We start from the raw sequence: 12,708 nt of genomic DNA on the forward strand, positions 1-12,708 counted from the left end.
AAGGCGTCAGTTATCCAACTTTCTATTGTACTACTGCCACCTACTGCCGAAGATAGGTAGCGCGCACCATAGCTCATGGCCTATTTCGACATATTCGTATAGTTTTAGACTTTCAAAACACCAGTATGTATATTGTCTTTTTTATTTTAATAAGGGGTTTTAAAGACACAGTTAAACCATGGACTGGTCGTCAGCCAAATGCAAGTTACTCATAAATATATAATAGTAAACATATCTTACAGTGTAAGGCTTATAACCATTAAATTACAATAAAAAAATCAAGATGACAATTTTTCAAATTGTTTAATTTACATATTTAGAAAAGGCAGGCCTTGAGATCAAACCATTTCAGAGGAATGAACAAAAGTGACAGTACTCAGTAAAGTGTCTCAGCCTGGTTAAGGTACATGAAACATTTAGAAGGAAGAAGAAAAATAGTTGAAGTGATGTTTACAAATCCAATATGTAAGGCAATGTTTAGAAGGCACAGGCTGCACTCTAGCTGGCTGGCAGAATGGCATTTTATTCATCTTCAAATCCATACGTCACAAAATTTGTAGGGAGCCCACAGAGCAGGTAGACAGAAATGCTTTCTCTATATTGCGGTGCATAAGCGACTGGACAATATATACATCAGTTGCATTCAAATGTACAACCAGCTATGTTCCAGTGTCACTGCCACTGGACAAACCACTTTATAGTATTTTTTTCAGTCAAATGCATAAAAAAAAAAAAAAAAGAGGCCAGACGCTGTTACTGGTCAGATTTTAAAATGCTCTAACACTTAACATTGTACCTATACATTCTCATTTTTTAATTGCATGCTGAACGAAATAAAACACAGTAAAGAATCCCCTTTGCATCACCTACCTGCATCTCAAGTTAATTACTGATTAAACCAAGCAGTAGAAGTCCCTTGTCAAAACATAAAGCTGAACATTACATTGTACAGTCAGTTAGCATAAAATATTTCCCTTAAAATCATCATGTTTTCTAACATGTTTGATAATATTTGTTGCTGAGGGAAACTAATGTATACAGTCAACTCCTGTACACTTGCGGTTTGGCACCCGGAAATTACGATTTTTTTTTTCTCCCCAAATTTGATATATTTCAAAGTTGTTGTTTTTTTTTCTTTGAAAAAAAAATTCCCCCCCTCCCTCCAATTTCCCCATATATCACATACATAAAATGTCTATCAGTGTTCTTTTGATGAGTTTTTGGAGATCTGTAGATAAATTCTCTCCCTGCCGCAATGCATTTCAATGGACATCAATTATTCAAAGTCTTTCCCCCACAAATAGCGGGGGTCGACTGTAGTGATTATGCTTGCACTCTTTCAAGAGTGTATACAATAAAAACTGTGACTTTGCAAATTCACTCACTAAAATGCATCATGATAAGATTTGAAACGGTAACTTAATTTGCATGGTGTTCCTTTCCTATTTAAAGTTGAAAGAGTGATGGGAAACCTTCCTGAGTATTTTGTTACAGCCAGTCAATTTTCACAGCACAGGGGACCTGCAGAGTGCTTTAGGAGGCTGGAGGACAAAGTGCTGGTGATCCAGTCACACAATATTTCATAGATGAGTGGTAGGCTAAATCCGTGCAATGGGTTTTCAAAATAACCTGCAGAGGTTGGGCTTCCACCTTTAGCTTCATGAACCAGAATGAAAATGAAAGAATGTTAAATATTTTCATATTCAGTCACAATAAAATAAGATCTAAAAAAAAAAAAAAAATGCCACAAATTAAAAACAACCACTTGAGTAGTGAGATTAAGGCCAGGCTGGTGAGTTTTAACTCCACACATCTTGCGAGTAGCGTCCCTTGGTCATCAGTTTCTTGATGTAGTCTGTGGCCTGCGTGCGTGTCATGCCTTCAAGCTCTTCTGCTATCTCATAGAAGGCTGTCTGCACATCCTTTGCCATGTTCCTTGCATCCCTGAAATCAACAGTAGCTTAATTCATATACAACTTTTCAAAAATCTGTCAATTCCTCAGACCATGAACTAACAATGAATAAAGCATACCCGCAAATGTAGATATGGGCATTTTCTGAGTGAACAAGCTTCCAGATGTCCTCTTTATTTTCCTTCATGAGATGTTGCACATAAACCTTGATTGTCGGAAAAAAAGCAAACAAGAAAGCTTTGTATTGGTTACAGATAGATATCAAAAGAGAAAGTTTGTACATACAAACTGCAATATGTAGAAGATCACAGAAACAAACCACAATATATAATTTCAGGGCCGCAAAAAACAATTATTTCAATAATTGATTAATCTGTCGATTACTTTTTTGATTAATCATCTACAAAAAAACATCTTACATCTTGTGTGCTGATTACACAAACTAGAACAAGTCAGACTACAGTCACACGAGAGTGTGGTTTATTTTAGAGTGACTTATCCAACCTAGGGATAGGACCATCTCAGATTGTACCTTGTGCTCCTGGTCTCGGGAGAAGGCAACATTAAGCCGTGTCAGGACTTGGTTCGTCTCAGCCTCCTCTAGCTCCTCTTGGTAAAGATAATCTTCATTCTTATGTCTGCAGCCATAGAACAACACTGTCTCCCCAACTTCCTTGCCTGTACACACACAGCAGAGACAAAACATCAACAATGCGCTAGCTACTTTTCACAACACTTGTCGTTTATTTGACGCTTCTCGATTTTACACAAAGGGCCAAGAGATGTCTTTCGGCTATGTTACCAACTTTTCTACTTGCATCAAACACAAACACCAAAACCAAGAAATTTAAGCTGTAAAATAAAAAGGACCATCTAGGTTTGTTAGAAACTGACTAGAAAGTTTAGACAATCGAGGCCAGACGACAACTATAAATACCTTGCTGTTTGAGCCAGCCTCTCTCCTGAATGAAGCCCATGAAGGGAGCGATTCCCGTCCCAGGACCAATCATGATCACCGGAACGCTGGCCTTGAAGGGTAGGCGGAACTGAGACTTGCGGATATACATGGGAACGGTAGATTTGTGGCCGTTGTCGGTGACCAGTTTATTCTTCAGCCAGTTCGTGGCCACTCCCTTGTTAATACGGTTCGTCTTGGTCTTGTATTCCACCACCACGGCGCAAATGTGGACGCTGTTCGGGTGAACCTGTGGCACAGAGAAGATACAATTTGTGCATAGAAAGAAAGTGCTGCACTCATTTAGTTATTAAAAAGGGACTTACTTTAGAGGAGGAGGCTATGGAGTAATAGCGAGCCTGGAGACGAGGCATTAGCTCGCACAGGTGGTCAATGGGGGGCTTTAAAGAAGGCATGTCCTCCAGAATGGCAAGAATGTTTCTGCAGGGCTCCAACACCCAACTCTGGTAGAGTGCCTGAAAAGAAACAAAAACACAACGCTGAATAAAGAATGAATGCTAAAAGCACAGCCGGCTGACTAAAACTTTATTTTAGTCAATCGCCATTGAGCTGGGTATTTTAAAAGGTCCCACATGAATTTGAACCTTAAAAAAATAAAACACACTGACCTTGCCCTGAGGAGAGGAGGAGGCCATTTTGCGCATATTCTCCTGTTCTTTGGGGTCCGAAGCATACTGTGCCAGCTCATAGAGGACATTGGTACGAGGAGGATGCGTGATGTCGAGGTAGTGAGTCAGAGCTGTGCGGTACGTTGTTGGGCAGGGGAATGGGTGCTTCTTATTGGACTCCTCTGAAAAGCCAAGATTTGATATGCATACATTAGTTATACATTCAGATTGAATAACACACAATTGCAGCATTTACAAATGAGCTGATTGTACAAGTGCAGATAACAGAGGAATTTTTCATGACGGACTGAAGGGAGGAGCAAATTTCAATGCCAACATACCATCAAGGTTGTTCAGAGAGATAACCACATCAAGGTCCACACCAAGGACTTGTCCCAACTTATTCACCAAAGCTGCATCATTAGTAGGGAAAACAGCCACATGGTCTCCCGACTCATATCTGCAATCGCATAATATCACATTAGACTTTGGCCATATGATAGAAACATGGGAAGCATTCCGTTTTATCAGCTTCATTTAAGCAGTACTGCGAACTCATCAAGCGCAAATCTCACCTGATCTTGGAGCCTGAAATGTCTAATTCAAGGTGCATCAGATGCCTCTGACCGCCTTTGTTGAGTTGACGGTTGACAGTGACTGGGGCCAAAAAGGGATTTTTAGAATCATACGGCCTGTGAATTAGAGTACACAAATTTAGCCACACTGTAATAATAATAATAAAAAAAAGACATGTCAAATCACAAGTTACATTTTCCTCTTGGGTTGATCTCAACATGCAACACAGTTTATTGTACATATTTTGTCCACTAGGAGGCAGCAAGTCTTTAATGACCTGCAGTAAACTTTGCTGAAGGCTGATTTTTCTGCTACAGTACTTACGGCTTCTGGACCTCAAAACTCTTCAGACGGCCAATCTCTCCAGTGAACACTTTATTCATGTTGATGTCAGGGTGATCCTTCAGCTCATACTGCCGGATGCTATGAGACCAAACAGTACTTCAAGTTATACTTTACATGAACTTAAAATAAATGTCTTTTTTTTCACAAACAATTGACAATCATGCACACAGAAAATGTTTAAATTGTTTCTATTGTGACATTATGTGATAAGATAAGGTACATTTTACCTGTAACAATCAAGTCAAAAGAACAGGAACATTAAAAAACAAAAATGTTACCTTGAGTCATCTCCCAAGGCTTCCACTCCAAAGTGCTCACAGACAGCTGGCCAAAACTGCTCTCGCCACGAGACAAAGTCCTCCTCCAAACTGAGAGACAAAAAAAGAAATGTCAGGCAAAAATATTCCTTATAATTATTTCTGAAATCTAAACCTTTAACACCATCACAAATGGAAAGGAATGATGTTTTTCCTCACTTACTTGCCATCATCATCTCCTAAACCAAGGTCAAAGATGCGCTTGGCCCCAAGTTCCTCCAATCTTTTGTCCACGTATTTCCCCATGGCATTATAATGCTCATACGTTTTGTTGCCCAAAGAAAATACCTGCAAAAAAAAAAATTCCCATCAGGCACTGAAATTGCTGTCTTTGCAAGGCATTACCTTAGTCTCTGTTTTGTTCTCCATATACTGTGCATAATAGTGTTGCTCTGAAAACAGTGGTGCTCATTATGGAAGGTTCTGTCAGTTATTTCATGTACATAAATTACCAGTAATTTGTACTTGCATGAAAAATGCAAATAAAATGAATGAATGCTTGCTGTATATGCCTGTGATTATTCTTTGGCTGTTCTCAGTCTGGTCCACTGGGGTACACATAAAACATTCTGATCAAAGCAGCCCATCCCTGATGCAGCTCCACTAATAAATACTGTACTCACAAACAGCTATGTTTTTTAAAAACATTAAATGAATGTCTGACATGCATAACTTACATTGGTATGAAACTTGAAAGCCCAAAAAGTAATAATTCAATGTAAGAAATGTAGAAGGACATTTAAATTATGGCCAATTAAATCTCATGTACTGCTATAAAGATGAAAAATGTCAAGCCATTCCAAATTTAACGGTAACACAAGTTTAGAAAATGATTGTGGTTGGAGTGACTATAAATCCAATGTATCCCTCTCAATGGGCTAAAAACAATTGTCCGTGCTCAGTAGGAAATGGTTTGAATTCTTCACAGAGTAACCCTAGAGACAAACAGAAACAATGGTAGCAACATTCGGCAACTTCAGAGTTGGGCAAAAACAGAATCCCCCTTTAAAAAGACATTAGCATGCCATTTCATACTTGAACTGCGTGTAACAGCGCTATGATAAATCTCACCGTGTAGTTGAGTCCGGAGAGGTCTTCGTCATCATTTTCCTGCAGCCAGTCATAAAAATCCTGGGCATTATCTGTCGGGTCTCCTTCTCCATAGGTGGCCATGCAGAATATGGCTAGAGAGTTTTTGATCTCAGACAAACGAGACAGTTCACCCTGAAGAACATGACAAAAGTGTTAAATAAGTTTCCACTGCTGAAATGCATTTAAAAAAAAAAAAAGCAAACAAAAAACATGTTGTATTCTGTTTTAAGTTACCATTTCATATTCCTCTGGATCAGCAGCCATTCCTTTCATGCCGTAACGCTGAGCATCTCTGGAGAGTCTGTTGGCAAACTCCTCTGCTGTGCCAGTCTGGGAGCCGTAGAACACAATGATGTTCTTTCCCTGATGGAGACCATAGACAGGAAGTTGTGATGAACGGAAAATAAATCGACCACTTCAATACACTCCAGCATTATTACCAACAAATTTGCCAATACTTTAATCTACAACACCAATTCACTGTGACCTTGTTGGAAAGAACAGAACTTACCGTTTTCTTCATTTTCTCGATGAAACTCGTTTCTCTTGTTGTGGGTGCTCTGGAGAAGACAAAATGTGAAAATGGTAAAGCAGATGTGAGATTACTAAGCTATGAACTTTTTTTTTGTAACCATGATTTAATGACATTTTACTTGTATTTATATTGCGTTACAGTGTCACAATGAGTTTGGTGAGCCTATAAGAAACATGACACAGTCTGTGCTCAAAATGCTGCAAACAAATTGACCCGCTGAGCATCAAGGTCCTCACCCTGCCAGCTAGCCAGCTTCTCAATGGTCACACAGGTCATGTTCTCCTCTTTCAGTCACATCATTCATGTGCTTTCCTGCACTATTATCTCCCCCTTGGGATTGTGGCGCTACAAAAATATTCAACTTGTTTGTGCCACTCTTCAAGTCATTCTGCCTTAAAAACTTCCCCATTAATCACATACAATCATTCATCAGGCAAACGACAACAACATTGAATACTAATGTGAGTAACTAAACATGAAGATGTTCGTGACTTAGCTGTCAACGGAATATATGAAGCTATCATACAATGCTCGCTCATATGTAGCCCCCAACCCCGCTAAGCCAGACAACTGTAAACGTAAGAAACCGATTAGAATTCGAGCGAGAGAATCTGATGCCAAACACGCCATAAAACAGTCTCCCGCGGTTAACACTTGTACTCTGGAGCAAAGATAACTCCAGATGGAAATCTAAAAGCAGACGTTTGCCCCCGAGCTCAAGCATTCCTGTCAGATCTAATAGAGAGTCAAAGAACATAAACGGATGGTCTTGGAAATGTCTGCATCAAAAGCAGCAAACCTGAGCGCATTGAAAACACACAGCAATCTCATAAGAAAGTTTTCAAGCAGAGTTTTTTTTGTGCAGTAGCCATCTAAAATATTGTTCTTCCATGCCCCCCCTTTGACATTCTTGTGTCTTTCTGTCACAAAATGAAATGAGAATGCAGCACACAGGAAAGTTACAGGATGGTTTGAAGTTAATTGTCCGATATATAATGACACACTTTCAAACACCTACTGTGAGCCACTTTTGACGTAAAACAAGTTCATTGACCCATGCAGCGTGGTGACGGTGTCAGGCCAACCGTTTCTATTTCTTTTTTTCGGTGACTCATTACTGGTGTTCAACTGAACACTGCAATTAGTGGTTAAAAAAAGCAATTGAATGATTATTTCATATCGCTTTCTGGAAACACTGGGTCATTTTTTTAATCCATTATCGGCACTTCTCGCGGCTAACGTGCACCTTTTGATAGGCAAGCAGGTTACTGACCTCTCGGCAGCATCTCTCCTGTCTTCTGGCAGGGAGAAAACACAGCCCATGGCATGTAGCCCTGTGGCTCAGCACAGCCACGATCACCGCCGGCTAGGCACCGTGAACCGCCACGCTCCGTCTTTAATAGCAGGATGTCAACACTCGGCAGCCTCCAGCAGACAAAAAAAAACGAGCCCAGTCCGAGGAAGACACTCAAAAGCGGTCTGCTTTCACCTCAGAGGCTCCGGTGTTATCTGAACTCGGCCTCTTCCTGTGCTGCTCTGTGAATCCAGTCTGTTTCTCATACTCAGCCGCACGGCACATGCATGCTGCAGCCACACTGTCAGTGTCTGAACACAATGGTGGGAAACTGACTTTCCCATAAAATGTAGCAAAAGCTGCAGACCCACACTTTTGACTCACACCAGCACACACTGAACCACTTCTGGGGCTGAAAAGCCTTCCCCCTCCGGCCCGCCCCCTTTTCCTCTCCGGCCTGAAAGGTGTTAGGCACGAAAAAGTCTACAAGATCCATTCTCAGGATTTTGGCTAGTCAACTAAGCAAAGCCACTCCTCCGTGGACCACTAAAAAAGGGGGGAAAGAGCTGAATGGTAGGTTTCGGTCCCCCGCCCCCACATCACTGGAGGAGAGAGGGGAATGCCATTGCTATGGCAACCTCATTTATCATAAAAGGATTCCGTTTGTGACAAGGCCCAATAGCAGAGGAGCTCATCGAACGCACATACACAAAAGAACAAGCAAGGGGAGAGGGGAAAGATTGAGGGGAAAAGTAAGTCAGGGTGAAGAAAGGGTCTCTTGTTTTTTGCCCAAATTTTGTAAAGGCCTCACAAAAGAAGCTCGGCTGGCAACTTTCGCATGATTTCAGGGCCAAAAAACAAAAGCGCAGAGTCTACGCCTCCTCCAAAACAGTTGGGTAATCGCCGCGCTCTTAAATGGGAGAGCAGACCATCCTTGCTTGCGCTCGTGTCATTTTATGCTCCTTTCCTGCAGCCCCTCCCCTCCACAGATGGACAAAAAAGTAACAAAATGCTTCCTGATGGTCATTCGTGACCAACAAAGTCGAAAGCTCACAAACTCGACAGTTCTTTTGGTGACGAAACCTCAAGCACTCAAAGAGCATACTTTTGGGTGGTTAAGTCATTTGTGTTGTGGTTGGGGAGGGTCTACAAACGCAGCCAGTTCCTTTAGAGTTCAGTGGAAACAAACCGAGCTTCCATCCCTCGTCTGCTGTGACGTAAGGAGGGAACAATCCAGGGAAAGCTTTGACATAAGGGGGAGGGTGGGATAGACCCAAAGTCAAGAAAGATGAGCTGAAAGCTGAAGGCAAATGTTTAAGCTTAACGCGACATGAAAGCTGAAGGCAAATGTTTAAGCTTAACGTGCGAGAACTCCGATGTGTACTGAACTGATGACACAATGAGACAATTTGGGTTCCAAAACAAACACAGGCCTGAAGTGCTTCCATGTGGATGTTTCCTTCAGGAACAGGAAATGGATCAATTTCGATAAGACTTTCAGATCAGTGAGCCGCTTGAATGAGATAAATCTGACTTCCCACTTTCCTCCAATGTAGCATGTCTCCCCTCACAGTTCTTGGGCAACTTTTCTTCTAATGTTAAAACATTAAAACATTTAAAACTTGTTAAAACAATTATGGGACAGTCCTATTGCTTGATTGCAGTTTGCACTGTTTGTGCAACCAGTTCAATAATCTACCAACCATGACCCCACTGTACTCATTTAAAGAGATTTTTGGATGACATTTTGAACTACTGAAGCAGATGATCATCACAGTCATGAAACATTAACAAAAATGTAGTGGATGTTCTTTTGAAAGAGTTTTTTTTTTTTTTGGCTCCACCTCAGGAAACACTACTACTTGATAATACTCTTAAAATGTTTAAAGAACTCATGATGACTCACATTGTTTCAAGTTTCTTAAATTCAGGGATGGGTTCGGGCTTCTTGCGGGACATGAACCAATAGACGACAAGGCCAACGATCAGAGAGAAGAGGAAGAGGTCGAGGTTGCTGAAAAGAGGCTCGTCCTCGTCGGCCATGGGTTCAGTTTGTGTGGCGGTGGTGGGGTCCATGTCTGCCATCCTCTAGACAAAAAAAAAAAAAAAAAAAAGAAAATTGCTTAAATGTTAAAATCATTATAATTGATCACAAAATCATTTTAAGTGACGTATTCTACAAACTAAAAGTCAATAATTAATCCTTTCAGTTTAGACAAATCAAAATATTCTGTTCTGTTATAATAAAGCTACATGATATTCATTTTTGGCGACGTGACTTAATTAATTAATAATAATTTAAAAACCTGAGTCAATAATACCTCATATGATTGATTAGTTGGGAGATGGAGCACAATTTCTAGAAAGAAATAGTCCAAGTGAACGAAGAGGGATAGCGGCACAGCACCAGTTAAATTGCACTGGGAAATATGATGGTTAACAGATGTGGCCAAAGGTTTTTTTTTTTTTTTAACTTTAGTCATACAATGGCTGCTCTTGTGCAAGCACGACTAGACAATTGGCTGAAAAGCAACAGGAATCTCTAGTCCAGCTTCAAAAAGATCCCTTTTTTTTTAATGAGTGCAAGACTTTTTGCTCTCAGCTCATGTTTCAAGTTCATGGGTGAACATTTGTATTTATAAAAAAAAAAAAAAAAAACAGGTTGACTTGAACAGTTGCCCATTTTAATCTTCCATTCATTCATTCATACATCAACAGTTTATCCCGTTCAGGGTCACATATGTCTGGAATTAACTGAGAAAAAAATGTTACTCAAAATAATTAAATTGAATATTTTTTGTGGCTGGCATAGAATTGCAAAGTCCAAAAACATGTGCTTAAGATTCTGCTGAATGGAACCACTTGGGAACTGTTTGTTGAATAGCTTCACTTTTTCATGCTTTGATTTTCTATCTCAAGGTCCAACCATGCATGTCTCACAGAAACTGGATCCCAATGCCGCTAACAAAATCCTCTTGGAAGCGTAGTTACACAGTTTTGGCACACCCACTAACAAATGCACTCACATAATATCGGTTAAAGGGTAGGACATAGTATGAATTCCTATTAAAGATTATCAACAGAGGACTGTCAGCCTTGGAAGGGGTACAAAGGTAATAGAAAGTGAGCACACACCAGACTGAAGCCAGAATAAATCCGTTTTTGGACAATGAAAACAACGACAACAAAAATGTGAACGAGAAGAGAGTAAAATTAAGCTGGGAAAAGAAGAAAGTGTTAGAAGAAAGTAAAGTTGGGTTGTTATTGATTGATGATAACAGCCTGGTATTTGAACAAGAGTGTGTTTACACGTAACAACCGGAAAAGTAGCTTTTAATCAATTAAATCCTTCGCTGTTTAAGGTTGCTAATAGATGACCATTCCAATTCACCATTTTGCACACTCGCACTTTGTGTATTAATTCCTTCCAACTCCAAAGCGGTTCCTTCCAAGCCCACGACAATGACGAAAAAGAACAGTTTTTCTTGCATTGTGTAACTGACCTTACAAGCACTAAATTATTTTATAGAAATGCTAGGATGCAACACAGGTTAAAAATTTTGGGGAGGGACAAGTATAACATGGTGCGTACCTCCACATTATTTTAATGAAACAATTTGAATTGATCTGATGATAGATTATCTTCATCTAGATGAAGTTATTAATCCATAAAACGATATGATTTGGGGTTAAATACCTTTTGTGACTAAAATCACAAGGATATCAGTCACAGTAGTCCAAAGTGAAGCACTAATCAGCACCAGTCATAAATGTTAAAGGACTCATTCATAGATAAGTAGCCCAACAAGGGATGGATTCAGCATCATGTGAAACTTCGGTTTGTTGCTCATTAAAATTTAATAAAAAGAAGCTTTAAAAGTCTTGCCATCGGTGTGTTCAACGGAACGATGAATTGGACACACGATTGGACATTACACGTGACATAGTTCATCCACACAAAATCAAATACAACATATGTTTGAGCAACAGTGAACGTGCTGATAAGATGTTAATCCGTTACTCTCAACCAGTTCGATTTGCATGTAATTGATCATTGGGACTTCAACTTCAACAATTTCAGCAACTAGCTAGCTCATAAACAAATTGCGCCATAGAAACACTAGATTGGTGACGAATTTGTGTTAGCTAGCACATGGCATAAGGTTTTCATTGCAAACAAAGATAGCAAAAACCTGACTTTAGCCTCACATTGCGTAACTAGACATCCCATCTATAAGCTATTTGGGGTCTAAAACGGAATATTTACTCAATGTATTAGGATTTATATTGATCGTGTTAACCCTATATATAATTTAATTTAACTGCCACTTACTCGAAATAAAGATTAATCAATAAATAAGAGAATATATTGAAGCTTACCTCCTCGCCTCTCAAACTCACGTTCAGTGCTCACAACGCGGAAGGAAACTTTACGCCACGTAAGACGATACCAACTCAGTCCCTACAGGGGGTGTGCGCACGTTGGGTAGTCAGTTATTTCCCTAAAACGTGCTGTTTCTGCGCTATTTTTTGCACTCTAGTATATTATTCTAGTGCAAAAGTAAATACACGTGACTGTGTATGGCATCAAACGTATTTTTTATACTTCGAACACCTTAAATATGACACGTTTTAAAAGAAGACCCCCCCCCTTAGAAAAGCATTACCTAATGTCGTTATACTATTGTAACCTACCATGATATATAACTGCTGAGCTATTCGAGAGCAGGGGTCACGGTTATGTAATCTAGGCAACAGAACACACTGTGTATCACTGACAAACTATGACACTGAGTATTCAAAGTTGTCCTCCGAATTTATGAATGTTTATTTTCCTACCACATTTGACGAATAGCCCAGTCTGCGATGACCCCCATCCCTATCCGCATTATCAGTCTAGATCAGTGAAGAAGCATCGCCAAAACAAATGAAAAAAGTGCAGCGTCATGCATTATAAAATCAAAAAAAGCACTTACTCACACTTTGCACTGATTTAATTCCTGATACCTAGTATAAAAAAGTTTTAAAGTAGAGCGATTCAAGTACAAAAAT

At 39.8% G+C, this 12,708-nt stretch overlaps 1 protein-coding gene across 2 annotated transcripts; it reads right to left on the reverse strand.

Moving 5' to 3' along the window:
- Positions 1 to 291: 291 nt before the first annotated feature.
- On the reverse strand, positions 292 to 12,196 carry porb (P450 (cytochrome) oxidoreductase b). 2 transcript variants are annotated; one of them, XM_088381389.1, is made up of 16 exons: positions 12,037 to 12,196; positions 9,563 to 9,744; positions 6,339 to 6,387; positions 6,062 to 6,190; positions 5,807 to 5,959; positions 4,899 to 5,023; positions 4,697 to 4,786; positions 4,398 to 4,496; positions 4,073 to 4,189; positions 3,839 to 3,957; positions 3,498 to 3,679; positions 3,195 to 3,344; positions 2,851 to 3,118; positions 2,446 to 2,591; positions 2,033 to 2,118; positions 292 to 1,944 (listed from the first exon to the last, which is right to left on the reverse strand). In XM_088381389.1, exons 2-16 carry the CDS (start codon positions 9,739 to 9,741, stop codon positions 1,800 to 1,802), a joined length of 2,037 nt encoding a protein of 678 aa, XP_088237515.1. In that variant the 5' UTR covers positions 9,742 to 9,744; positions 12,037 to 12,196; the 3' UTR covers positions 292 to 1,799. The 2 variants fall into 2 exon arrangements, with proteins under 2 accessions (XP_088237515.1, XP_088237516.1); XM_088381390.1 differs by lacking the exons at positions 9,563 to 9,744; positions 12,037 to 12,196 and adding an exon at positions 7,636 to 7,973.
- Positions 12,197 to 12,708: the final 512 nt, after the last annotated feature.

This window comes from Syngnathus floridae, chromosome 7 (assembly GCF_059516105.1).
Source record: "Syngnathus floridae isolate MCC-2025c chromosome 7, RoL_Sflo_1.0, whole genome shotgun sequence".
Taxonomy (NCBI): domain Eukaryota; kingdom Metazoa; phylum Chordata; class Actinopteri; order Syngnathiformes; family Syngnathidae; genus Syngnathus; species Syngnathus floridae.

Excerpts from the sequence above, each read along its gene's own strand:
- porb (XM_088381389.1), bottom strand. The coding sequence starts at position 9,741 with ATGGCAGACATGGACCCCACCACCGCCACACAAACTGAACCCATGGCC. Across the intron at positions 4,497-4,696 it reads GCCTTGGGAGATGACTCAAG|CATCCGGCAGTATGAGCTGA; the intron begins GTAACATTTTTG and ends TTGGTCTCATAG. Across the intron at positions 4,190-4,397 it reads AGTTTTGAGGTCCAGAAGCC|GCCGTATGATTCTAAAAATC; the intron begins GTAAGTACTGTA and ends TCTAATTCACAG.